Source organism: Dendropsophus ebraccatus, chromosome 5 (genome assembly GCF_027789765.1).
Source record: "Dendropsophus ebraccatus isolate aDenEbr1 chromosome 5, aDenEbr1.pat, whole genome shotgun sequence".
NCBI classification, from domain to species: domain Eukaryota; kingdom Metazoa; phylum Chordata; class Amphibia; order Anura; family Hylidae; genus Dendropsophus; species Dendropsophus ebraccatus.
The window spans coordinates 103,870,236-103,896,731 of record NC_091458.1 but is presented as its reverse complement, the minus strand read 5'-3'; the positions used below and the strand labels follow the sequence as shown (position 1 = coordinate 103,896,731).

General features: G+C 42.9%; 1 protein-coding gene across 5 annotated transcripts in view; it reads left to right on the top strand.

Moving 5' to 3' along the window:
* Positions 1-26,496, top strand: part of INPP4A (inositol polyphosphate-4-phosphatase type I A) — a 73,063-nt gene that overhangs the window by 5,080 nt on the left and 41,487 nt on the right. For 4 of the 5 annotated variants that reach the window (XM_069970855.1, XM_069970856.1, XM_069970857.1 and 1 more), the window contains exons 2-6: positions 18,597-18,778; positions 21,639-21,683; positions 21,938-22,056; positions 23,412-23,528; positions 24,368-24,447. In XM_069970855.1, the coding sequence (XP_069826956.1) occupies positions 18,688-18,778; positions 21,639-21,683; positions 21,938-22,056; positions 23,412-23,528; positions 24,368-24,447 (452 nt within the window). In that variant the 5' untranslated portion in view covers positions 18,597-18,687. Of the gene's footprint in view, positions 1-18,596; positions 18,779-21,638; positions 21,684-21,937; positions 22,057-23,411; positions 23,529-24,367; positions 24,448-25,355; positions 25,407-26,496 lie in introns of those variants that run through there. The other variant, XM_069970859.1, reaches the window with a different exon arrangement.

The window sequence follows — 26,496 nt, the reverse complement described above, 5'->3', positions numbered from 1 at the left end:
TCATCTTAGTGCACATGTGCAGCACACAGGTCCAAAGTGCACAAATAGAAACCGGCGCAGATCACTGGAACCGGGCGGTATTTTAAAAAAGGGACCGCGTCACTGTGATTTTGAATAAGCGAAGTGGTACATTTGCTTTAAAATGAGGTAAACAACAGATTTCACTAAGTCATTATTTATTTAAAGGAACCTCTCAGGGGGATTGGTTTCATCAAAGGGATTATCCAGGATTCAATAAAAACACAGCTACTTTCTTGCAAAAACAGCACCACCCCTGTCCCCAGGTTGTGTGTGTGTAATACATTTCAGATCCATTCATTTTAATGATAATAATAATTTTTATTTATATACAGTAGCACCAACAGCACTTTACAATCCTGGGGGTACATACATAGACAAAATCAGACATTAAAGAGATATACATGTAATTATCAAACCATACATGAGGAACAAGGGCCCTGCTCGTGAGAAATGGAGATTACCCAGGACTGATCCCTGAGGAACGAAGAGAGAAGATGAGGTGGAGCCAGCAAATGATACACTAAAGGAGCCGTAAGAAAGTTAGAAGGAAAACCAGGAAAGAGCAGCGTCCTTGAGGCCAATAGAGTGGCGCATGGAGAGGAGGAGCTGGTGGTCTACAGTGTCAAAAGCTGCAGAGAGGTCCAGGAGTATTAGTAGAGAATGGTCACCTTTTAGATTTGGCGGTGAGGAGATTATTAGAGACTTTAGTAAGGGCAGTTTCTTTATTATTGAGAGGATGGAAACCAGACTGAAGGGAATCAAGAAGGGAGTTTTCAGAGAGATAGTGGGTAAGGCGGGAGTAGACCAGATGTTCCAAGAACAGGATGGGTCTAGAGAGGGTTTTTCCAGTAATAGGGGGATGATGGAGTGTTGAGGGAAACATGCCATAAGAAAGGGAGAGGTTGATAATTTTAGTTAAGTAAGTACTGGGAGCAGTAGAGAGAGACTGGACAAGGTGTGAGGGAATAGGGTCACTAGGGCAGGTGGGGGGCAAGAGGAGTCTGGAGACTTCTTTCTCCATCACTGGTTGGAAGACCAAGAGGGATGAGGAGGGAATGGGATCAACACTACTTGGGGGCTGGGAGATGATCTCTTGACGGATGGCATCTATCTTGTTTTTGAAGTAGGAGGCCAAGTCTTCAACACAGAGGTCAGTGGTGGGTGTCTGTACTTTGGGTTTGAGAAGAGAGCTGACAGTATCAAATAGGTGTTTTGGGTTATGCAATAGAGAACAGATGAGAGTGGTAAAGTAGGATTGCTTAGCAGAGTGATGAGCAGAGTAGTAGCTTCCGGGCAAAATGGAGAAGGTCTGCTGTTGTCTTGGATTTCCTTTCACATACATTCGGCACACCTAAAGCACCATAGAAGAAAACAAGTTTTAGATGTGTGCCAGGGTTGTGTCCGTCTACGTAAGGCAGTTTGATGTATGGGGTTAGTGCAAGTTTGTCCAGGGTGGTTTTGAGAATGTCCTGGTAGTGTTTGGCAGCCAGATTGGGACAGGAGAGGGAAGAGATAGGAGGCAGTGATCACTGTACAGTAGTGTTGGTTGTTTATGGCATGTAGGTTCCTGTATATGAGTGAGTTCGGGGTGTCAAGAGGAGGTTGAGAATTTGTGACCAAGAAAGAGAGGCGGTTGTGGTCTGAGATCTCAGTGGTAAAATTAGTAAAGTGAGAAACTGGACAAAGTCTGGAGAACACCAGGTCCAGGGTATTCCCATCCTTGTGGATTGGAGAGTGTGAAAGCTGAGAGAGGCCAAGGGAGGAATTCCGAGAAAGAAACTGAGCGGCTGATGGGCAGATTGGGTTGTTAATGGGAATGTTTAAATTGCCCATTATGAGAGCAGGAGTATCAGAAGATAGAAAGTAAGGAAGCCAGATGGAGAAGTGATCAAAAAAGTTACTAGGTGAACCAGAAGGGCGGTAGATGACTGCGACTCTTATGGAAAATGGATGGAAGAGACATATTGTGTGACCCTCAAAAGAGGAAAATGAGAGGGAGGGTACAGGAGGAATGACCTGGAAAGAGGAGTCTGGGGAGAGAAGTACACCCACTCCTCTACTCCACAAATCTAGGGGTATAGGAAAGGTGTAAACCACCATAGGTTAGAGTGGCGGGTGAGGCTGTGTCAGACTTGTAGCCATGTTTCCGTTAGAGACAACCGGTTGAGCGATTTTATAATGATTATGTCATTAATTTCAGTGAGTCTGTTAGAGAGAGACTGAGAATCCAAGTATTGCAGTTAAAGGGGTTGTCCGGCGATAAAAAATTATTCACAGAATAACACACATTACAAAGTTATACAACTTTGTAATGTATGTTATGTCTGTGAATGGCCCCCTTCCCCGTGTCCCCCCACCCCCCACCCGTGTACCCGGAAGTGTGGTGCGCTATACATACCTGTCACGTGCTGACCACGGTCTCCGATCCTCAGCAGTGACGTCTTCTTCGGGCGGCCAGCGGATCTTCCCGAGTGCTGGCCGCCCTCTGCAGCGTCATCCGAAGCTCAGCCGCGATTGGCTGAGCATAACTGTGCTCAGCCAATCGCAGCTGAGCAGCTGATGACGTGGCACAGCTTTAAGAGAAACTATCAGCAATTTCGTGCAAACAAACCTGCTGTTATGTCCCTGTAGCCCCCACCTCTTTCCAGGGCCACTCTTGTTATCTTTGTATGTTCCGCCATTTTTAAGTAGTTTAATCCAAAGGAAATATGTAAGTGATCTCCTTAGGTGCACTGGGGGAATTCCCTGGGCCCCCATTGCACCGATCAGCATGTCCGCCCCCTTCTGTGGTCATGCCTACCTATGCATAAGCAGGCCTGTCTTTTTTTATGCATGCGCAGGAACAGCAGCAAGTCTCCTTACACATGCTGTTAAAGACCAGCTTGCTTAAGGCCCTATTCCACCAACAGATCTGATGACAGATTATCTGCCAAAGATTTGAAGCCAAACCCAGGAACAGACTATAAACAGAGAACAGGTCATAAAGGAAAGACTGGATTTCTCCTCTTTTCTAATCCACTCCTGGGTTTGGCTTCAAATCTTTGGCAGATAATCTGTCGTCAGATCTGCTGGTGCAATAGGGCCTTTATGCTAACCTGAATATGCATAAGTAGGCATGACCGCACCCTGCCTGCGGTTTGGGCAGCATTAAACTAGTGACCTTTAGGAGGGTGGGGGGGGGGGGGACTAATTAAAACAGAAAAACCCACATTTATTAATAATTTAATATGCAATGTTTTGGGCTTGGGATGGGGGTGGCAGTTGTATACTGCATGCCAACTGCAAAATGCCATGGTGGCCCTATAATGATGTTAGGCAACATGTATGGATAAAAGAAAAAGTGGCTGGCATTTCCGTCTAACCTGTTCTCTTCAAATGGCAGCTGTCATTTAGTTGATATAGTCCAGTTTACATAACCACCCCCTTTCTCCCCCCTCCCCCTAAGCTTTCTCTTATGGACGTACATTCTGCATGTTAAATGTCTGGCTACTCTTTTTGCTGTGACTGATTTCCTCGTTCACTGACTCCATGTGACCTCTGATCATGTGCTGACAGTGCAGAAATCACATAGTTACAGCATGAGAACTGTAACTATCAGTAGTAAATGTGACCTGACATCTACCACCAGTATAATGTTGTTGATGTGACCGGTAGCCCCGGTAGCGTGCATCAAGCCGCCTAATATACATGATTATAAAACTGAAGATTTTATGACAATGGTGCTTAGGATGAAGGGGTAACAAAATACCTTCATTCTCTGTGTTACTGTATTCTCTATGGGGAGGGGCTGCAGCTTATCTCTCCCTGAAAAAAGGGGTCGGACGGTGATTTTCCATCACACAGGAAGGCTGCCACTGATCATAATGCTAGGGATGGGCATGAATTTGACACCCACAGTATAGATAGTAAAACGAAAAATTAGAAAAAAATAACCCACCCTAAAAAACAAATAGAGTTGAGTGGAAAGTATGTGAGCTAATTTGTTACTATGTGTTACATCACATTCACATATGCAGCAGTTCTAGTAAACGTCCTAGGATATATTCGCAACCCCATTCAGATGCACGGAACAGACAGTCATAGAGGGATTCATCATTGGTCTACAACTCATGTCATGCGTACATTTGTTTTGCATAAAAGTTTGTGACTTTTTGCCTTCTGCAGCAGAAGAGGTTTCTATGTTGTTTGTGGTTTCATATCCTCCATGTCCAATTTGCAAAAAAAATAAAAAAATTTCCCTGCAAAATCCACTCTAGCGCATGTTTTAACAATAGAAAAATATATTATTAAAACTAGTGAATGTGATAAATTCATTTTCCACTCTCCATAAATATGTAAAGGAATAGTCTGACCGGGATCTTTTTTTTTTTTTTTAGAATGCCCAGGGAAGGAGTAGGTGAAAAAAATAAGATCCACTTACCCCCCTGGCACTACCACCCGCTTTCTGCCACTCAGGTCCCTGCTGTGTGGCTGATTCCTGGTATTGAGACAAAACTGGAGATGTGGCTGGCTCGCTTAGCCATTCAGTAGCTGCCTCTGTCGCTTAATGGCTGAGTGGGCCTGCTATCTCATGTCTCAAGTTCCTTCTCAATACCAGGAAGCAGCCGCACAGCAAGGACCGAAGGTGCAGAATGCAGGCGGTAGTGCCAGGGAGGTAAGTGGATGTAATTTCTTTCACCCACCCCTTTCTTTTCTCTCGTAAGAGATTACAAAGTGTTTTATATTCTCATCTTGTCTGTTAAAAGGCCACCATATTTTTGCAATTTTTTGCATTCCTGGTGTGTATAGTGGGTGGCTTTAATAGAAGGGAGGTGGTCTCTTGCTGCCTGATATTTACTTTAATTTCTGCCTTATTTGTGGCCATCAGACTGCCTGAACAGCCACAAATGTGACAGATCTATTAAGAGGCTGTCCCTTTTAAGGCCCTATTACACAAAGCGGCCTTATTTGACCTATATAGATAATTGTTTCATGTAATAGACAACAACAATCAGCCGACATGCACGATGTCGGCTGATCGTTGTCTTTCAACAGGCTGAAACACTAAGGGTGTTATTACACGGGCCGATAGGGGCCTGATAGTAACTGTAAACGAGCAATGACTCAGCTGACAGGCCGCTCAGCCAATCACTGGCCTCGGCGGGCCGATTTGACCGATTATCGTTCCGTGTAATAGTACCCTAACTATCAGCCTGTTAACGATCTGCTGCCACCACTCAACGTAATAGGAGTGGCGGCAGCAGACCCCTGCTGTCTCCTATTGGCTGCTCGGACAATCTAGTGATCACCTGGGCAGCCTCCCTGCGGCCCCCCGGCTCGCTGCTGGCGCATGTAATAGTGCCGTCAGCGAGCAGGAAACGAGGAGCAAGCTGTGTTTTTTTTTTTTTTGCTTTTTTTTCTAAACAAGCATTATTAGCATTACAATGATGGCCTGTGTTATGAAAGATGGACACTGTTTTTACATAGCGTGAACCTAGCCTAAATTTTTTTTTCTTTTTGTATAAAACATATATGTTAAACAGAAACGAGAACTCTGTGTGAACTGAACCCTAATAAATTTGGCCCATCTTTCTCCACTGACCTTCTGCCAGACTTAATAAATCTCCATCATTGTATTTCAAGTGGATTTGTTGCATATAGCAGTGATTCACAGTCTATGATTCATCCTTAGCATTTTCTTGGAAAGACGGAATAAGAGTTGTACATGAAAAGTTAGCTGGTTGCTGCGGTCAACATGGGCACTTTTCCCTGGAGGCAAGCAGTTTTAGAGGATTCCAGCCTAGTATGGTTCCCTTTCTGTTGATAGTGATCCCAACCACCTACGTCAAACTTCGCAGGCACAGCCAAAGCAGTTCTTTAAATGGAATTAGTGAAAACTGAGCAATCCTGCCTTCGCCTGACCTTCTCCAAAGCCTCTCCGCTCTCTCTCATGTCTATTTATAGCAGCTCATTTGTCTCCAGGACAATAACCAAAGTATAAATTCATTGCATTTTACATAAACCCAGAGTCAGACACTTTAGGTGTACAGCTGTTTTATGCCTCAGATTTACCAGCTTCACTGTATCTGTACGGATTAATAGCGGGTAATTAATGGTAGCGCCAGCATTATGCTTGGCAGCCTCTCCATGACTGAAGCCTCCACTTACACAATCCCCATAATCTGTAGTGTTAGGGCTCTGGCACATTGCCATTTGTGCACAATAATTGTTATTCTTTAAACAACGATAATAAGTGTCGCTGTGTTGTCAGGGGGTAGTATTGTTGGATCATAAAGGATCTTTTTTTTTTCTGTCATACTTAAAAAAAATTTTTATAGATGTTTTTGCTTTTTTTTTTTTCTTTTTCTTTTGTATCGTATAAAGAAAAAGTTATGTTTATATCAAAGTGACTCTGTACCCACAATCTGACCCCCGCAAACTGCTTGTACGTTCAAATAGCTGCTTTTAATCCAAGATCTGTCCTGGGGTCCATTCAGCAGGTGATGCAGTTATTGTCCTAAAAAAACAACTTTAAAACTTGCAGCCCCGTGCCTAACGGCCGGGGCTTAGATTGTGTATGCATTAGGCTGGCACACCCTCTCTGTCCGTCCTCCCTGCCCTCCTCATCTTTAGGAATGCTCCAGGCAGATTGTCTTCTATTCGTCAGCTGTGTGAATACTGAACATGGGCTGGATCGTTAAGCAGCTGTGCAATTTTCAGACAGGAGAAATTGTTCCAGTGGCATTCCTAATGATGAAGAGGGTGGGACGGAGGGGTGGTGCAAAGTTAGGGCGCAGATACTCTCAGCCCCAGCCGTAAGGCACTGAGCTGCAAGTTTTAAAGTAGTTTTTTAGGACAATACCTGCATCACCTGCCGAACAGACCACAGGACAGATCTTGGATTAAAAGCAGCTATCCGAAGGTACAAGTGGTTTGGGGGGGGTCAGATTGTGGGTACAGAGTCGCTTTAAGCAACATAGATGAAGACAGCAGCAGATGAGCTGAGGTGTATGCCTCAAGGAATGTAAAATAAATGGAATAAATTAGGCTTGGATTCAGGAAACTGAATGATGTTCTACTATAAGGCCCCGTTCACACTACGAATTGGCACCGAGATTCCATACGAAACCCTCCTGCGCGGACTCAGCACTAAATCCTGCCTTCAATCTCTTTGAATGGTAGGGCTCGTGCGCCTCCGCTCTCGTGTCAATTCTTTAAGCGGAGAGGTGCGGAGGTGCTCGAGCCCTCCTATTCAAAGAGATTGAAGGCAGGATTCCATAGTGTGAACAGGGCCTTAGGCTATGTTCACACAGTGTATTCTTTTTTGGCTGCTGTTGTTGCCGGTTATAACAATAGCCATTCTTGCCAAAAAAAGAATACACAGTGTTGAATCCTATAGTGGCCCCACAAAGCCTGTATAGCATTGAATGAAGGCTGTAAGGTTCTCTAGTACAGAGCTGCAGCCTGCACATGTTGCTGTACAGACTGGCAGTATGAACTTGTATTACAGTCTTAGTGATGCTACACTCTATATGCATCTGTATTCGTTAGGAGTGCAAGTAAGGCTCATGAGGAGGAATCTCTTTGTACTATAGCAAAAAAAGAATCATTAAAATAAACAGGATAATATCCCCCCTCTTTTGTTGTATAGTTAAACTCAAGTGAGTCTTAAAATAAAATCCTGTTTACTAATAAAGCGGTTCTTACACATTTTCCTTTATTGCTCCTGGCTCAGGGAGATTAACATTCCAAGCCGTATAATCTCTCACTTTCTCTCATTAAACACAAGAGTTCTAGTAACATATTTAGTAATGTTAATTTAACTTCATTCTATGGAGATACAACGTTGCTTAATTGTATCACTTAAAATAATGACCTATTTAACAGCAAGTAAAGGGTCTGTTTAAATTAAAATATTGTCTATGGGAAGTGATGGATGCTTTCTTAAAGGGAATTTGTCACCTACATTTTCTTTTACTAATTGAAGTCAGAGACTAAAACTTATACTCTTATTCTAATTTGTTTCTATTTTCTGACTTAATTTTTTTTTAAATTTCAAATTCTGTACATTGATATAGAGCTGCCATATTGCCTGGGATGTCCTTAACAGCATTTAGTGACATGCTTTACAGCAAGGCTCATGGACATAGAGGGCAATAGACAGAGTCTGTCCCCTTGAGATGAATGTAAAGCATCATTGATGGTGGTGTCACATGTCACTGTAATGCTGTACAGATCACTTTACAGCAGCCTTCTCTTATCACTACAGACATAACAGGAAGTCTCAGATTAAGGCCCTATTACACGCAATGATTTTTGGCCATATTTGGCCATGTCGGCTGATCGTTGCAGTCATTTGTCTTTCAACACATTGAAAGACAAACGACTGTGATAGCAGCGATCTGCTGCCATCGCTCCGTGAAATAGGGCTGGACAATACCAGATAGCCATGGGATCATAGAATTAACTAAACAATACTACGTATGTTAGGGGCAGCTGTACTAGGGTCAATTTGTTAGTAAAAGGGCCTTGGCCACCCTCTATGGAATATTCCTGTCCAATAAATGCTAATGATCCCAAGGTTCATCACAACTATCACAGATGTTACTTTTTGTGTTAATGGCCTGCCCTTAGGTTAGGTCATTGATCTCTTAACCGTAAGGGTCTAACTCTTTGGGGGCACTGTGGTGGTACCTTGGCCATATGGTATGGAGCTGTAAGAGAGGAACAAAGTCATCCATTCCATGTAGAGGGACTACTGCATGCAAGTACAACATAGTAGATTTCAGCTGGCCAGGCATATGGGGTTCCTGTGTCTACAAAATTGCAAGGATAGAGGAAGGAGCTGGGTCTGTAGCTGGTGTCATGGCTGATATTTTAGCAGGGAAAGCAGATGTGGCAAATAGACCTCATTAACCACCATGATCTGTGTATCTTTCCAGGATAGCATGTGAGCTGGTAGGTGCTGTGACAGGAGGGCATGCTGGTAAACTCTATTATTTTGATTTTTGTCCATTTTAGCATGAGAAATCATTAAAAAGTGTAACCTGATGTGTGCCATGTCAGAGGTAGAGAGAAAAAGAAGAAATTAAACTCTTTTCCCCACATAATCTATTTCTTCTGATAGTTGTCCTCCCACGTCTAATTTATCATGGTTTACGTCTGTAAAGAAGCAGAGACCATGCAAAAATCTGCACCAGCTTTGGAGCAGGTCCGGCTAGCTTTTCTAACAGGTGTGCACCTCATACTAAATCCGCCCGGGGGGGGGGGGGTATTTCAGACCTGTATACGAGTAAATAATCTCCCCCATTGTGTTAGATCTAGGGTTACCATGAGGTCCTCCTTTTATCATTTGTCTACAGGTGCTTGCTTGGCATCGGTGCAGTGGGGTTTGCAATTCAAATTCTCTGCGAACATGGAATGGTTGGATGCCGATGTGAGAATGTGTGTGTCCGTGCAATGACAAGCAGTGTCACACACAATGACATACTTTATATTTTCGCTTTGTAACACATAATTTGTGGATTGTACTACTGTAGCTTAGACAACTACAACATTTGAGGAGGGTCAGAGTATTAACATAACCTAACAGAGTAGGTCATTAATGGCCATTATTGCCCTATCGCATCATGTCTTTGGGACACGTTGCTGGCAAGATGCTGCAAAAAGATATTTAGAGTTGGCATACCTAAGGAGTATTAAAGTTTTTTATTGCCCCCCAAAAGTTATACAAATCACCAATATACACTTATTACGGGAAATGCTTATTAAGTGCTTTTTTTTTCCTGCACTTACTACTGCATCAAGGCTTCACTTCCTGGATAAAATGGTGATGTCACGACCCGACTCCCAGAGCTGTGCGGGCCGTGGCTGTTGGAGAGGATGATGGCAGGGGGACAAAGAGCACTGGAGGGACACTGAGCATTCCTCTGCCATCATCCTCTGCAGCAGCCACAGGCAGCACAGCTCTGGGAGTCGGGTCATGACATCACCATTTTATCCAGGAAGTGAAGCCTTGATGCAGTACTAAATTCAGGGAAAAAAGCACTTTATAAGCATTTCCTGTAATAAGTGTATATTGGTGATTTGTATAACTTTTGGGGGGCAAAACAATACTTTAATAAAAATTTTCGCCGGACTTCTCCTTTAACTTTAGTGGACTAGTGTAATAGTGACTGTTTTTGGTCTATTTCCTGAATTCATGTATTCTTTAGGGTATGTTGAGACTGAGGAATCCGTGTGAAAAAGTTCCGGCAGATTCACTTTTTCCCCCTCACGGCCACACGCATCTCCGTCTGTGCCAAAGACTCCATTCTATGCACAGATGAATTCCGATGTCTGCTGAAAGAATTGACATATCAATTCTTTCAGCGGACAGCGGAATTCACCCGACCATAGAAAGGAGTTTATGGGATGGGTGGAAATGCACACCACCGCGAGCGGGGCCGAGTGATTGAATCCCCTGGGACCTCTCAGCGTAGATTCCTCAGTCTGAACATACCCTAAGGGTATGTTGACACTTAGCAAGCGGGACGGAATTCCGCATTGGAACTCTCCACTGTGGAACTCCCCCTGCTTCAGTGTTAGACTGCATCTCTATGAGAGGGCTCGCGCACCTCCCATAGAAATGCTGTTTGGCACTGAAATAGGCGGGATTCCGAGGCGGAGAGTTCCATTTAGGCTTGTAATATGTAACTGTAATTTGAGCAACATTTCGGATGACAAAGGTATGATGGTGGTATTCATGACCCTATTGAAAATACAGTACAGTCATATTTTGGCCCCTGTGACAGATTGCATGTAGTGTGATTTGGAGGTTCATATTATGCATGGGTGTTTGCCGTCTCTAAGCAGAACACAGCTTAAATATCCTTAAATATCCATGGGAGTTGTGAACAGAAGTGACTTTTACCAAGCCATGCTTTGGCACAAAAGTACACATACAGTGACCAGTGCATACACACAGACAGACAGGCATAGTATACTCATAATAAAGGCATAGTATTCATCTGATCTGTGGATCCAACATTTCTATGTAAAAATGTTATAGAACCCCATATCACCTAGTGTATGTTACAGGAAGCAGAAATACTCTGGGCAATCTCTTAATAGTATCTGATCAATGGGAGCTGTGTGTTTTCTTGTATTTCATTAGACAAATTGCTCAATTCCAAGTTAAATGTAATACTATCTAGTGGCCTCTCCAGTGTGTAATGAGCCGACATACATTTTCATCAACCTGCTTAACCTGCTCTGGCAGAATACATACACAATTCACACTGCCTAAATGGGATTTTTCAAAGGTTTGCCCTCATTTTGTGAATCTCTTGTGACAAGACAAATCATTTCTGAGTTTGAATTTTACATTCCCAGCAGGTTTATATCTCTTAATGGAAAATTGAAGTACTAAAAATGTATATTTCTTTCCCTACCCTAAAGGGAATGTTGGTTATCCTAAATACATAGTTACATAGTACAGACAAGACATGATACCTATACATTGCCAAAAACACTTTATTCACTGCTGCCCCAGTGCTGCTGTGTAACTAAGAGACTGGACGTCTGGTCACCATGGGAGTGAGACACCATTTGATCCTGATAGCCAGAGGCCAGATGCTACTCCTGCTTCTTACCTGGTTTGCTCCTAGTTTCTGCCTTGTCTTGTCCTGGTATCATCCAAGCCTTCTCCTTGGCTCTACCTTGCCTCTGTCCCACTCCTGACCCCACCTGCTCCTGTTGTTGCTGGTTTTTACTCCTGATCTGCTCCTGGCCTGACTTCCTAGTACCATATCTGCTCCTGTTTCTTTGCTTCCTTTTATCACTTGGGGCTGTCCAAGGCCTGTCCATTATACTTCCTAGTTCCAGCCAAGGCCTGTCCCTTATACTTCCTAGTTCCAGCCAAGGCCTGTTCCTTATACTTCCTAGTTCCAGCCAAGGGCTGTTCCTTATACTTCCTAGTTCCAGCCAAGGCCTGTTCCTTATACTTCCTAGTTCCAGCCAAGGCCTGTCCCTTATACAACTTCGTTCCAGCCAAGGCCTGTTCCTTATACTTCCTAGTTCCAGCCAAGGCCTGTCCCTTATACTACCTCGTTCCAGCCAAGGCCTGTCCCTTATACTACCTCTTTTCAGCCAAGGGCTGTTGCTGACTGCTGCTCCTGGTGTCTTGTGGTTCTGCCCAAGGTCTCTTCTTGGTTGCGGCTCCTGGTGTTTCTATTCCTGTCCTTAGCCTCCCCCTGGACACTTCAGCTACATTCACACAGATCTGCAATTACAGACAAATTTAGGACCCATTGATTTCAATTTCAACTAAAAAATAACGTCCAGTGTTTGCCAAAGACATCCGAAAATAATTGTCATAATCATAATGTACCATCAGGTACTTTCACTTTAAGAGCTTCATTTGGATAGAACGGCGCTGGCGCATGGAATCCAGTGGCACACTCCTTTTTTTTTTGAACCACGGTGCGATTCCCACGTACAGCGCCATTCTGATCCGGGGTACCGGCCGGGGGTGAAGCATCGGAGGCGGACTGCCCCCCCCAGTGGGAGGAAACCTCCGCCCCTCTATGATGCAGCTCCATTGGTTTGGTAATATTCATATACCTGTTCATAGCTCCAGGAGAGGTTCAATATCTCTATACCGTACACTCTTACCAATATCTGAAAAGGAAGTTAACAGAGAAGACCATAAACAGAGTACATATGCAAATATCTGGAGTTTATGTAAACTGCGTTCTGTCAACTAAAGGGATTCTATAGAATGTGTTTTCTGCAGCAAGGAGATAGCAGGAAGAAACGATATTCACCTGACCACTTCTCCCAATTCATTCTAGTGATTGGTTGTTGTCTCAATACCCAAATCCACATAGATTAACACTTGGGATTTGTCTTTATGGCACATCAAATGCTTCTTTAAAAGACAGTAACACTTTTTTTAAGCTGCTCCTTATCTGTGGCAGGACCAAAGGATCAAGCTTCATTCCAGTGCCTTGGATTCTCAGACTATTTGGACTTTGCTGCGAGGGAACCTGTGTGGTTCTGGCAGACCTGACCTGGCCAGTACAGGGGGGGATATATGTGGGCAGCTTCAGGGATGAAATGATGTGACAACCCTTCTAAATGTCTCACATTCATTTTGGGGCTTTCAGTCCATCAAATATACTGATCAGGGTCCAGGTCTTGAGGGCCCCCATTTTGGGTTCAAGCAATTCTCCAGAAAATGACCACATTTGAGGTGTTTATCATTAAAAATTATATTTTTTTGTATTGATACTGATACTTCCCACTGTCCTTTTTATATGCGTATGTGTAGGATGCGCAACATCCAAGGGGGAGAGAGGGGTAGGAATGGGGACAGGACTGCTGCACTGTGGTGTTACTTTGCTACAAGTGAAGTAGTAATTATTGCTGCACTGTGCTGCTGGGTTGGCACCTGGGGATATTATGTGCACTGAATGGTGGTATTCACACAGTGCTGTTGTATGTGTTTATTGGGGAGGCCCTAGCATCAAAATGGATTGGCTGGTGAGACCCCAGTACAAGTTTAAGAAGCCCTGATCTGTACTCTGCTGGGGCAGGCAGGTTGTACCCTCTGACTTGGTTATGTGAGGCTGGCATTCATACCGCGCTCTTTCAGGATGGTGATAGCTTCTGTTATTTCAGGCTTAATTACATATGTGTTGAGGGACTTAATGTCCATTGCTGAAGAACTAAAAATAACAAACCACAGCCGGAACATTAGTTCAGAAGGGAATGGAAATGCCATCCCCTACTGTTAACTGAGGATTGCAGCATATGCCAAATTGCTTTGCTGCCACTGTACCATACTGCTAGTTATATAATAATAATAATATAAAGAACCCTATTGAACACAAATTCTACTAATATCCAACAAGCCCAACAAAGACTGGCATGGTCTGAATGTCTTGTCACTGTTCTAAACCTGTCATTTATCAGAATTCTCGATGTGGTTTGTTTTGCAGTGGTACTGTAGGATTAGGAAGCGCTGCAATCATGTGGAATTGACAGAAGATGAAAGTAGTAGTATTTTTAGCTGGGTTGCTGGATGTGACCTTAGGCATTCGGTGGGACATGCAGCAGGATGTGGGGGCCATAGACCAGTGTTTTGCCTGTGGCGTCATGAGTGGAGGGTGGCGGTGGTAGAGGGTAGCAGCATGGTGGTGATGTTAGTCTTATTTTCGGGGGTTTGCCTTAGTTTAAACTATCATGTAAATCCTCCACTATGCCTTATTTTTGGAGGGTGTCATATTTTTGGGTGTCATATGGAGGGTGTCATATTTTTTATATATAATATGGTTACTCTGAAAGTGTAGGGGAGGCCTCTAACTGTTTATATTAAGCTGCCCTGGATGTTAGCGGCTTCAATCGGTTATGGCAGCAGGGCCTATGTACAATCCAGAATCCAGCACAGTTGTTCATACAACACTTTGCCAGACCACCAGACATATGTACATCTGGCTGTTCATCTCACTCCCTATCAATTATTTTTTGTTTTCTAATTTGCCTATAAAAATTATGCCTATCCATAAGTCCTCATGAAATAAAAAACAAACAAAAAAAAAAAAACAACCCGGGTTGCACACAATGTTTTCTCAGATTTTCTGTTTAGTTTGTCATTTTAAATTTGTAGGAGCACAATTATTACCACGTTGTTGTCGTTGTTGACAGTGACTGCACTTATATAAGCTGTTTTTGAGTGGGATTGTACTTGGGTATTTGTGCTTGGAGACAGAGCCCTGCCAGTTTGCTTGGCAAGGAGCCCTGATGTTTTCCTAAAGCTAATGGTAGTGACCTATTTTATTGCACTTATTGTATTCATTGTTGGGCACGTTGCATAGTGTAGCCATGATGATTACCTTTGGGAGCAGAGTCTATGCTAAGTGTGTCATGACTGTGTTCTCTCATTATACAGCATCACACATTGCACTGGGTTATTTTTCATTGCATTAGAGAATCTCTGGCTCATGCTACCCTCTATATGACTGTATATACTGCCTGGAGCAATCTAGCTGAATTCCCAGACCAGAGTGAACCACTAATAAGTGTTGAGTCATTGCAACAAACCATCACAAGTGACCTCATTTCACTTCTGCATTTCCAATAATGTCTATGTACAAATACAACAAATAAAAACAATACAGGCATTAGGATATATTCACACACAATCTGTTTATTCTGCAATATGTGCAAGTATTTCTGTAAGCCCCATTCAGATGAATGGGAGCGTTTTGAGAAATATTGGCACCAAATCCACCTCCTGTAAAAAATACCTTTTAGGCTATGTTCACACACTGTAATGAATTTGGGGAAACTACGTCCGTAGTGGTTATTGAAAACAGCGGCCGTAGGTTTCTGAATTCATTAATTGATTTCACGGCTGTTGTTGCCCACACAGTGCATTAACTACTGCTGTTTACTGTGACTGTACAGAATAATGAACGCCTGTTTTCTATGGCCGCACTTCTCGAACATTGTCCGTAGGAAAATAGACTGTTCACACACTGTGTGGCTGTCCTGCCGGCTGTAGTGTGAATAAACGTCAATGGTTTATTGAGTTTCATTCACACCCATACAGCCGGCAGACTTCTATCGGGGGAAAATAATGCAATATCGGCTGGAGGAACACTTAATACAGTGGCCGTTGTTTGACACTAAAACCAACGGCCATGTCAAACAGCTGTTATATTACACTGTGTGAACATAGCCTTACCATGTTCTTGAGTGTTAACCTTTTTGTTTAGCTGCTTCTTTTGACAGCCATCATTTTGGCTCCAAATTACGAGTGTATGATGCAAATTACGCATGCAAAAAACGACATTGTGGGAACATAGTCATAAAATGTATTCGACTTTCTCATGTTGCTAATTTGCCTTTCTAGGTTTTAACGTCCCCTTCCACAGTATCTATTTTATGCTTCAACCAGTGTGATAAATTTGGCTAATGCATTCAAAACTGTGGTTGACTATAACTATCAATATTAAAAAAAGAAAAATCTAACTAGTATTTCATGTGTGTTTTTTTGCAGATGTATTTCGGCATATATTTCAGCATTTATGTTGGGCTTTAAAATTTAAAGGGAACCTGGCTCCCGACCCCCCGTTAGAGCCCCCTATACTCACCTGATCCCGCCGGGTCCCGCTTCTGGAGGTGGTCGGGTGATGAAGATCTCAGCCGCTGCAGCCCGGCGCGCGCGCTGTGAGATAAGTCCAACACCCATAGAGAATGACAGGAGAGTCCAGCGCTCCGTCATTCTCTATGAGCGTTGGACTCATCTCTTAGAGCGTGCACCGGGCTGCAGCGGCTGAGATCTTCATCACCCGACCACCTTCAGAAGCGGGACCCGGCGGGATTAGGTGAGTATAGGGGGCTCTAACGGGGGGTCGGGAGCCTGTCACCCCGGCACGGGGGGTGACAGGTTCCCTTTAAAATTTGTAACTGAAAATGGGCGATTTTTGTGCTAGGGCCCAAAAACATTTTAAAATGCATCCCAAAAAAGGGCTGTATTTTATGGCTTCAAAATTTCATAAAAGCAAAAAATCACTGAATGCTTCAGGTGTTTTTTTTTTTTTTTTTTTTAACCTTAACCCCTTAGCGACCCATGACGTATCTGATACGTCATGGTGCCGCGGGGGGTGTTCAGAGCTCTGAACGGCGCTGATCCCGGCTGACATGTGCAGCCGGGCAGTGCCTCTGTTAGCCGGCGCGGGTCCCGTTGCCGCGCCGGCTAATTAAGCACTTCAATGCAGCTGTCAAACCTGACAGCTGCATTGAAGTGCTTTATGCACAACATCCCTGGTGTCTAGTGGGTCGGATCTCCCCACTAGATCTCCCCAGATCCGTTCTTCTGGCCGTGCCGGGCCTCAGCGTCGGAATGATGCTGATCCCGGCTCGGCAATAGATTGCTATGGCCTGCAACAGGCCATAGCAATCTATGACCGATCTCATGGATCTTTGCTGTGTATATACACAGCATTGATCTCTATGAGAGATCAGTGCTGTCTATATACAAGTCCCCCAGGGGGACTTCTAGTCCATGTAAAAAAAAAAGTAAAAAAGTGTTTTTATTAATAAAAAATCCCCTCCCCTAATAAAAGTCCAAATCACCCCCCTTTTCCCATTTTATAAATATAAATAAATAAATAAATATATTTAGTATCGCCGCGCGCGTAATCGCCCGAACTATTAATTAATCACATTCCTGATCTCGCACGGTAAACGGCGTAAGCGCAAAACATGCATAACAAGTAAGTTTTACCATAGGACGGACGGCGTAAATGCAAAACTCCCCGAAATCAAAACAAATTCGTTTTTTTTTTCAATTTGACAGCGCAAATCATTTTTTTCCGGTTTCACAACATATTTTATGGAAAAATTATGCCTGTAATTGCAAAGTACAATTGGTTTCGCAAAAAATAAGCACTCATATAAGTCTCTAGGTGAAAAAATGCAAGCGCTATGGACTTTTAAACATAAAATGGAAAACGCAAAAACGAAAATTGGCTTGGACCTTAAGGGGTTAAAGTGACTCTGTACCCACAATCTGTCCCCCCCAAACCACTTGTACCTTCGGATAGCTGCTTTTAATGGAAGATCTGTCCTGGGGTCCGTTCGGCAGGGGATGCAATTATTGTCCTAAAAAACAACTTTTAATCCGGCAGCGCTGTGTCTAACGGCCGGGGCTTACATTAGTATATGCATTAGGCTGGCACCACCTCTCTGTCCTTCCTCCCCACCCTCCTCATGATTAGGAATGATCCAGGCACATTGCTTCCTATTCCCCTTCTGTGTGCATAATGAACATGGGCTGGATCATTTAGACACCTGTGCAAAGCTCAAACAGCAGTAAATGTTCCTGGATCATTCCTAATGCTGAGGAGGGCGGGGAGGAGGGAAGGAAAAGTTGTGCCAGCCTAATGCATACACAAATGTTAGCCCCGGCCCTTAGACACAGCGCTGTAGGATTAAAAATTGTTTTTAGGACAATAACTGCATCACCTGCCGAACGGACCCCAGGACAGATCTTGTAGTAAAATCTGCTATCCGAAGGTACAAGTGGTTTGGGGTGGGGGGGGGGGTCAGATTGTGGGTACAGAGTCGCTTTAATGTCAAAAACCTCAATAAGCACACAGGTCTGATGACCTTGTTGCCTCTGAAGTGGCTGTAAGAAAAGCAATAGATTAGGAAGGTGCTTCCAGGGAACGCTATGTAGTGTCTGGATTGTATGGAGATGATCTATATCTATAAACCCTTATGCGGCTGTACTTGTGAGATAAATAGATAACATAGGCGTGTCCAAGTAAAATTTGGGCCATAACCCTTGCACTTTTAATAGAGACAAAACTTATTAGGCTGGGTTTGCTGCTTGTCGTATGATTGGCTGGAAGGTTACACTGACTAGTACAGCTGAGAGACCTTGTATTGAGTGAATCCTAAGTTAACCCCTAATATTGTATACTTATTAGTGTCAGATCTTCCAGTCTCCATTAATGATCCCAATGCTCGATACAAGACTAAATACATATAGTTTACTAGACTATATATAGTTACTTTTGTTTTTGTTTTTTCTCACTTGACAGGTTTTCGGTTGCGGCTGACAGTCCAAAATCTAAGCATCAAATCTCTTGTCTGAGACTTAGAAGATAGTGAGAGCGTCCTCCTCATGCCGAAATGTCCACAAGACAACGCAGTCCTCGCCATGCGGCCAGGCCTCATTCGACCATCGATGTCACTTCTGAAATGTTAGGCTTGTCATTGGCAGGTAAGTAGCCAGTGTGGATTATCAGTACTTCTGGTCATAGTGAACTGCTTTCTTTCTACAATTAAACATATCTTTCTGTGATGCCATGATTATTTGTCATGGGACAAAAGGACTATCCCTTTTAGGGTAGCTTCACACAGGATGGATCGCAGCAGCAATCTCACTGATCCTGGCAACTCCTTGTGAATACATACTGGCAGCGGATCTTTCATAACACTGCAAGTATGTAAATCACCTGCCCCCTTAACCGACTGCCGCTGTATACATTACTTGGCTTCAATCTGGCTTGCTGCATGGGGTCCTGGTTTCCTGTTCTCCCGCCCAGCCAATCAGCGGCTGGGGCTGGGCAAGCACTGATTGGCTGGGCAACGCACTGTGCAGCAAGCCAGATTGAAGCCAGGTAATGTATACAGCGGCAGTCGGTTAAGGGGGCAGGTGATATAGATACTTGCAGCGGTCTGAAAGATCTGCTGTGACTATGTATTCACAAGGAACTGCCAGGACCTTAGATCGTAGCAGATCTTGCTGCAAAACTCGCAGCAAGATTTCCGCTGCGATCCGTCATGTGTGAAGTGGCCATTACAATTATTTATGATGGTTCCAATAACTGATTGGTGGAAACATGGTGTAAAGTGAAACTGGCTCAGTTGCCCCTAGCAACCAATCAGATTCCAATTCAGATTTTAAGTTTCCGAAACAGGTTTAATATTGTGTCCTATTGCCCTTATTAAATCTGACCGGCCGTTGTTAAATACATATGTCGGTTATGGCAGGTTTTTTTTTCGGTATAGTTTTATTAGATGGAAAGACACAGAAAATTCCAACGGATCTCCAAGGTTAGCACAGAAAAATAAAATATATATACATATCCATGTTGAACAAGCTTATCATAGTCAAGAAAGGAGAATCACAAAAATAGGTTATGGCAGGTTTTAAAGGGACACATCCACGTCTTACTTTTCGATTTCAAAGCACAGAATAATGGGTTTGATGTTTTTTAGAAATTTTTGTGTCGCACAACAAATATGGTAAGACAAGAAACAGACAGGGTAAAACTAACACAAATCATCAATTTAATGATGGAAACACATTAGTAAATCAAGGCCATTGTGTTGGAAGTCAGTTAATTTACTCAGGAGGCCTTATAAGTGTATTTATAGATCTGCAGAGTATCTTCGAGAGTTCCTTTTGAGACTGGCTGATATGGGGCCGTGCAAGGACGCAAGTGAGCGCCAATCAGTGGAATTAATATTAATCACGTGGTCAGGCACTATTACTTTATCCTTCATAAGGCCAGTTACTTGTATTGCCATTGGCTGCTTATCCCCTGTTTACTCAAGGAGATAAATTTTGGAGCTGCACAAAAGATGCGTCAACCAACAAGCGTGAGTTTTCCTGCTCCCTGGCTGATTGCTGACACTTTTACATGGGTCGATCATCGGCCAAAGGAGTATATGTCCTTGCTGATAATCTGGTTGTAAAAGGGGCTTTAGAGTGGATGACATGAACCCCACATTTTTTTTCTTTTTCACTACAAGTCTGAGCTTTGCTGTGAAAACTTGCAGAACATCCAAAGCATGTCCGATATTTCTACTTTTCTTTAGGGTATGTTCACACATACCGGATCCGCAGCGGATTTCTCGCTGCGGATCCCTGCCCAGTAAACTCTATGAGCAGACAAACTCGCAGTAGGATGCACATCCCGCTGCAAGTTTGTCAGCAGCCTGCCCCGTTAACCCCCCCCCCGGCCACCGGAACCTATACTTCACCTGGTCCCCGCTCCGGCTTGCTTCGGGGATTCTTAGCTGCGGCAGGGCAGCACACTGATTGGCTGAGCGGGACGTGAAGACTCCGGGAGCCCCGAAGCAAGCCAGAGCGGGGACCAGGGGCCAGGGCTTAACGGGCGAGCTGCTGACAAACTCGCATCGGGATGTGCATCCTGATGCAAGTTTGTCTGCCCATAGAGTTTACTGGGCAGGGATCCGCAGCGGATCTCGCTACAAATACGCGATAAAGCTTCAGATTTTCAGTTAGGAATCTGCTCTGTAAATCCATAGTTATTGCCTGGAACTTTTATTGATGCATGTAGCCAAAACTGATGGGTTACAAGCTACAGCAGGAGTGTATATTGTCCTGTGTACCTGACTGTGTAACTCTGTTCTGGAGTACTAGATGTGCACAAACTACAATATCAACTAGTTCTTTTAAATAATGCTCACATCTCAAAATTGCAGTAGACTGTGCATGCAGGTTACCCCAAATAATCCATGTGCTAAACCTCTGTATAGTGCAGCATGTACAGCTATATGCAAACTTTCTTTCCATGATGTCATTGATGCATTTCCCTGGTGGTGTTTTCAATGACCGGAATGCAGTTATACAACATATGTACTCAATGTTGTTTTGGTGAAACAGTCTTTCATGAGTCACTGTTTAAGGGCTAATGGTTGTTGTGACTGCTCTTTCCATGTGGCTCTGCCTCCATTGCATTGATCTCCGTGGACTAGGCTTATTCATGGCATGATGTGTATACGCACAGCAATGTACACAGACATTGTCAGCCCCTCAGTAGAATGTCCAAGATATATGCTTGTCTGAATTGGTAAGTCTTCCTACTTGAAACTTTGTCTTCTAGACTTTCATATTCAGCATGGAGCATTGCTGAGCGTCTTTACTTACAAACAATAGGGTTATTGTGATAGAGGTTATATGACTGAAGGCGAGAGAGATAAGATGAACAGCGATGGTGCAGAAACACAGTAGACCTCCGGATAGAAGACCAGCTGAATTAGAACCCTTTAGAATCTGTAACATTGTGTCTCATTATGTTTATGTGAATATATTTACTTTACATTCTTAGGAAATTTCCAGGATCCAGATGAACCAATCTTGGAGTTTAGCTTGGGTAAGTGTTAGAATTTGCACTTATAAATGTATAATATCTACACAGTTTATTATGATAGATATCAGGATACTGAATGCAATGCACTAGGTTAGTGCTTGCCTTTAGGTAATGGGCATGTTTCATCACATAGAGGAGAGATGAACCTTTCCATTACAGTTTTTTCCCTACTTGTTCCCTTGCAAGTTAGTTGGCTGAGGAATGTTTTTTGTCAATGGTTATACAATATATGCTGTATATATTTTTTGCTTTTACAGCATGCAGCGAGCTCACTACTCCATCACTTGAGCGGAAGCCGAATAGTTTTGTGGCTGTTAGTGTCACAACCCCTCCTCAGGCTTTCTGGACAAAGCATGCACAGACAGAGATCATAGAGGTGAGAAGGGCCTCGTCTACGTTTCCTGTACTAAAACCACCAACATACAGTGATGTTGGCTATTTGGTGGGTAGTATAAACCAAACAAGGGAAGTAAGATAGAAAACAGACTGGTGTATGACGAGCTTATGGTAGCTCTGGAGAATGGGGCTCTCAAAGCTCCCATCTGATTGGGGCAGCAGTGTGTGTATTTGATGGCCGCTCCATTCTGACAGGAACGTTGGGAGTGTCATTCTTGGGATTGCAGGGGGAGATCCAATCAGATGGACCACCCATGTAATCATACTTTTATCCCCCATCTCTGTCTTGCTGACTCAGTATAAGTTAATGGGGCAGCAGGACAGAGGTTATCGAGAACAGGCAAGTGAAATGCATCCTTTTCATGCACTTGTCCTTGCTTATTTTCCGGATCAGTGGGGGTCTCAGCATGTTCTTGTGTCATCAAAAGTTTTCTGCGATGACAGGTACACTTAAAGGCAGCAAATGGTCACTTAATCCTGTGTACTTTTTATTTCAATCCAGTGAAATGAGATATCTGAGTATTGAGCAAGAGAGTATGATGCTAAACATATCATCCTAGGGACTGTATTGAAGGGTTTATTACTAATTGTACACAGTATTAACACTGTACTCAATCTTCAGGAACAGCTATAACAGAAATTTCAGGTTACCGATTAAAACATAATTTTACACGTGACCCTGTGTTGTGTCTACAAGACCAGCATTTTAAGTTTGAGGTGCCATTTGCTGTACGTTCTATGTTGATAGCAGGAGCTGGTGCTATATAAGCAATTGTATTAAAGGAGAAGTCTGGCAAAAATTTTATTAAAGTATTGTATTGCCCCCCAAAAGTTATACAAATCACCAATATACACTTATTACGGGAAATGCACATAAAGTTCTTTTTTCCCAGCACTTACTACTGCATCAAGGCTTCACTTCCTGGATAACATGGTGATGTCACGACCCGACTCCCAGAGCTGTGCGGGCTGTGGCTGCTGGAGAGGATGATGGCAGAGGGATGCTCAGTGTCCCTCGAGTGCCTTTGTGTCCCTCTGCCATCATCCTCTCCAGCAGCCACAGCTCGCACAGCTCTGGGAGTCGGGTTGTGACATCACCATTTCCCGTAATAAGTGTATATTGGTCATTTGCATAACTTTTGGAGGACAATACAATACTTGAATAAAATTTTTCGCCGGACTTCTCCTTTAATGAAATATTGAGTTATCATTTCGATTTGCCTTACTGCATGTGGTCTAGTAACAGAACAAGTGTATTACTGCCCTACAACAAGTGTATACACTGCAGACTGAAGCAGTGAAAAAGAAACCCATTGTTTGCGTTTTGTCTTACAGGGAACAAGTAATCCTATATTTCTTAGCAGCATTGCCTTCTTCCAGGACTCTCTTATAAATCAGATGACCCAGATAAAGCTGTCTGTGTATGATGTCAAGGACAGATCTCAGGGAACTGTGAGTATCTAATTCAGATTCAGTTCAATTTGGAAAATGAAATAAAGAAGTGTCAGAAATAACTTGTACATTTCAGCAAAGATCCTGTTTATCAGCACACCATAGCTTCTATTAGCAAATAGCAATACCAGCTATTCTCTCACCTATTATTATCAAACCCACTTGTCTAGGTAGAGGGGGATTCAAAACTGAACTAGTGAGTGTTCATAGCGGAAACAGATCCTATTCCCTATCATGCCCCTAAAGAATAAAGGTAGTATTACATGTAGAGATTATCATTTAAAGATTCACGATAACGATCGACTGCTAGTGAAAACTAGTGATTTTGTAGCAAACGATTCTGAGGTTATTACATTCCCGGACCACGTTACGTCGTTATATGGTCGCTAATCGTTCCTCAGGATGACCCACACAACATGTTTTATAAGTGAACGACTTATTACACGAACAGATATGTGAACAATTAGCAAACTACCAACCATAATTTTTCAACATGTTAAAAGACAAAAATGAACGATTTTCCGTTCGTCGTTTGATCGTTGGGTGTTATTACACAGACAGATAATGGCTCATTTCCAATCGTTATAGCAAATCTTTCAATGATTGAAAGATATTGTCTGAAAGATTTTTCATCCTTTTATTAGACATATGTCTCTCCCTTATGCTGCCTTGTGGCTAGTGTATATTAGTATAGTGTTTCCTACCCCAATGCATACCTTCACATTTTACAATTTCACAATGTTTTTAATGCTAAAAAATAGTAGGTTATACACATTTTTAATATTTATTAGGTTTATTATGGTTTATTTTAAAACTATTTTTGTCTTTTTTCCATGCAGATGTACTTGTTGGGCTCCGGAAAGTTCATAGTGAAAGATTTGCTGCAAGAGACGAGTCACAGGTTACACTTACCACTATGGTCAGTGTTCACGTATCTGATTTTATCTACTTCTACATGTCTTTGACATTTACAAAGTTTACACAGATCTGGCTCAGAATAAGATATGAGTCAACAAGAAAGTCTTCTTTTTAAAGGAAATAATATATAGAGAGCAGCAGGTGTAAGGTGGCATTTACACCTATAGTGTGTGGTAGATGTTTAGTTCAGTTATACATTAATAACTATCGCTTTAATAAACTTTGCATAAATTCAAAGTACAAGTGAATATAAGGAGCCTTGTCATATATCAGGTGCTTTTCTTATCTTATAAGGCCTCATTCTTGTACCCTTCCCCCAAAACTTTCATTCACTGTGGAAAAAAAACAGCTACTGTATTTTTCACTTTATAACGCACCTGATAATAAGACGCACTCAGGTTTTAGAAGGAAAAAGTAGAAAAAAAATATTTTAAACCAATGTTGGCATTATTTTTGTACAGGTCCTAACAGGAGCAGGGGTGTAACTACCACTGTAGCAGCCATAGCGGCTGCTATGGGGCCCACCACATCAGGGGGCCCGGTGAACCACTCCTGCAATACACTGGGCCCTCTGAGCAGTCTCATTTGCAACATCCGATGGCCGAGCAGGGCTCCTAGGTTCTGAAAATGTCCCTTTAACTGCACGCACTCTTAATGAGCGCTTGCAGTTATGAAGTTATATTTACACGTGATGGCTTAGTGGTCAGTTGCGAGAGGAGGCTCAATCAATAGTTTGCTATGGGGCCCAGCAAATTCTAGTTACGCCCCTGAACAGGAGCAATGATTAGATACAGTAAAAGGAGCAATGATCAGGTACACTTACTGGTGATAGGTGCCTGGCTAGTTGCTGGCATCTGTCAGCTGCCAGTTGCTGACCACAGTGTAAGTTAAACTGCCACTGTGGGATGTCACACAGTACATGGGATTCGCTAAAGTGCAGCAACCAGATGTACATGTACTGTATGTAAAATACCTCCACTTGTATTAGTTACAATATATAAGGCTATAAATAGCACTTCTAATGAGTGTTTAACCCCATCACTGCAACAATATTTTAAAAACAGTTTTAATCACTGGTAATTTCCAGACATTTAAGGCTGGGTTCACACAGCATTTTTGCAAACCATTTTTTTTCCATCCGTTTTATGCAAAAAAAGATGCATTTATGTCCATCCATTTTTCATTGACTTTCATAATAATAAAAAAAAAAAACCATCAAAATGCATAAACTATTTTTGGAGTACACCACATGCACACAAATGCATCGGTTTTTTTTTTATCCGGATTGCAAAAAAGCATTGTGAACCCAGCCTAACCCCCTCCCCACTACAAGAGAAAACACATAATCATTTTTGGTTAGTGAGTCACAAGGTTCCTAAACCGTTTAACAGTAACCAATCACAACTATAGAGCTGCCAAAGTATTCTTTTACCATACTTTGTGTGCTGTCCTCCTAGGGGGTATAAAGAAGAAAACATTTCATTCCATTATGTGCTGCAGGGAGAAAAGCGGAAACTAGTCATCTGGGCGGAGTCAGCCCGTAACTAGTCACGGCTCTCTGCTTGTCAGCACATTCTGCAGTAATGATTGACAGGCAAAGAGGCTTCTAATAGGCCTCTGCTTCGCAGTCATCCTCGTAGAGCGTGCTGACAGAAAGAGAGAGCTGTGACTAGTTCCGGCCCAGGTAACTAGCTCTGGCCTATCGCCCTGCAGAGAGTGCAGAAATAAAACAATTTTTTTTTCTATATACCCCTAGGAGGACCGCACATAAAGTATGGTAAAAGAATGCTTTGGCAGCTCTATAAGGAGATGCTAACAGTGTTATATGCATTATAATAGTAATTGGTTCCATTTAACATCCTGACTAGTAGCCTCCCAGCTACTTAATCCTGCCATAATCAAGCGCAGTGATTCACACACCTTGTGATTCTGCCGGGGCTGGTGAGGGGGATCCAGATGCACCACTAGTGCCGTCTTCTAACTCAATGGTGAGGGTGCAGAGAAAGCAGGTAAAGAGACCACGACCTCATTGCCTCACCACGCTCACCAA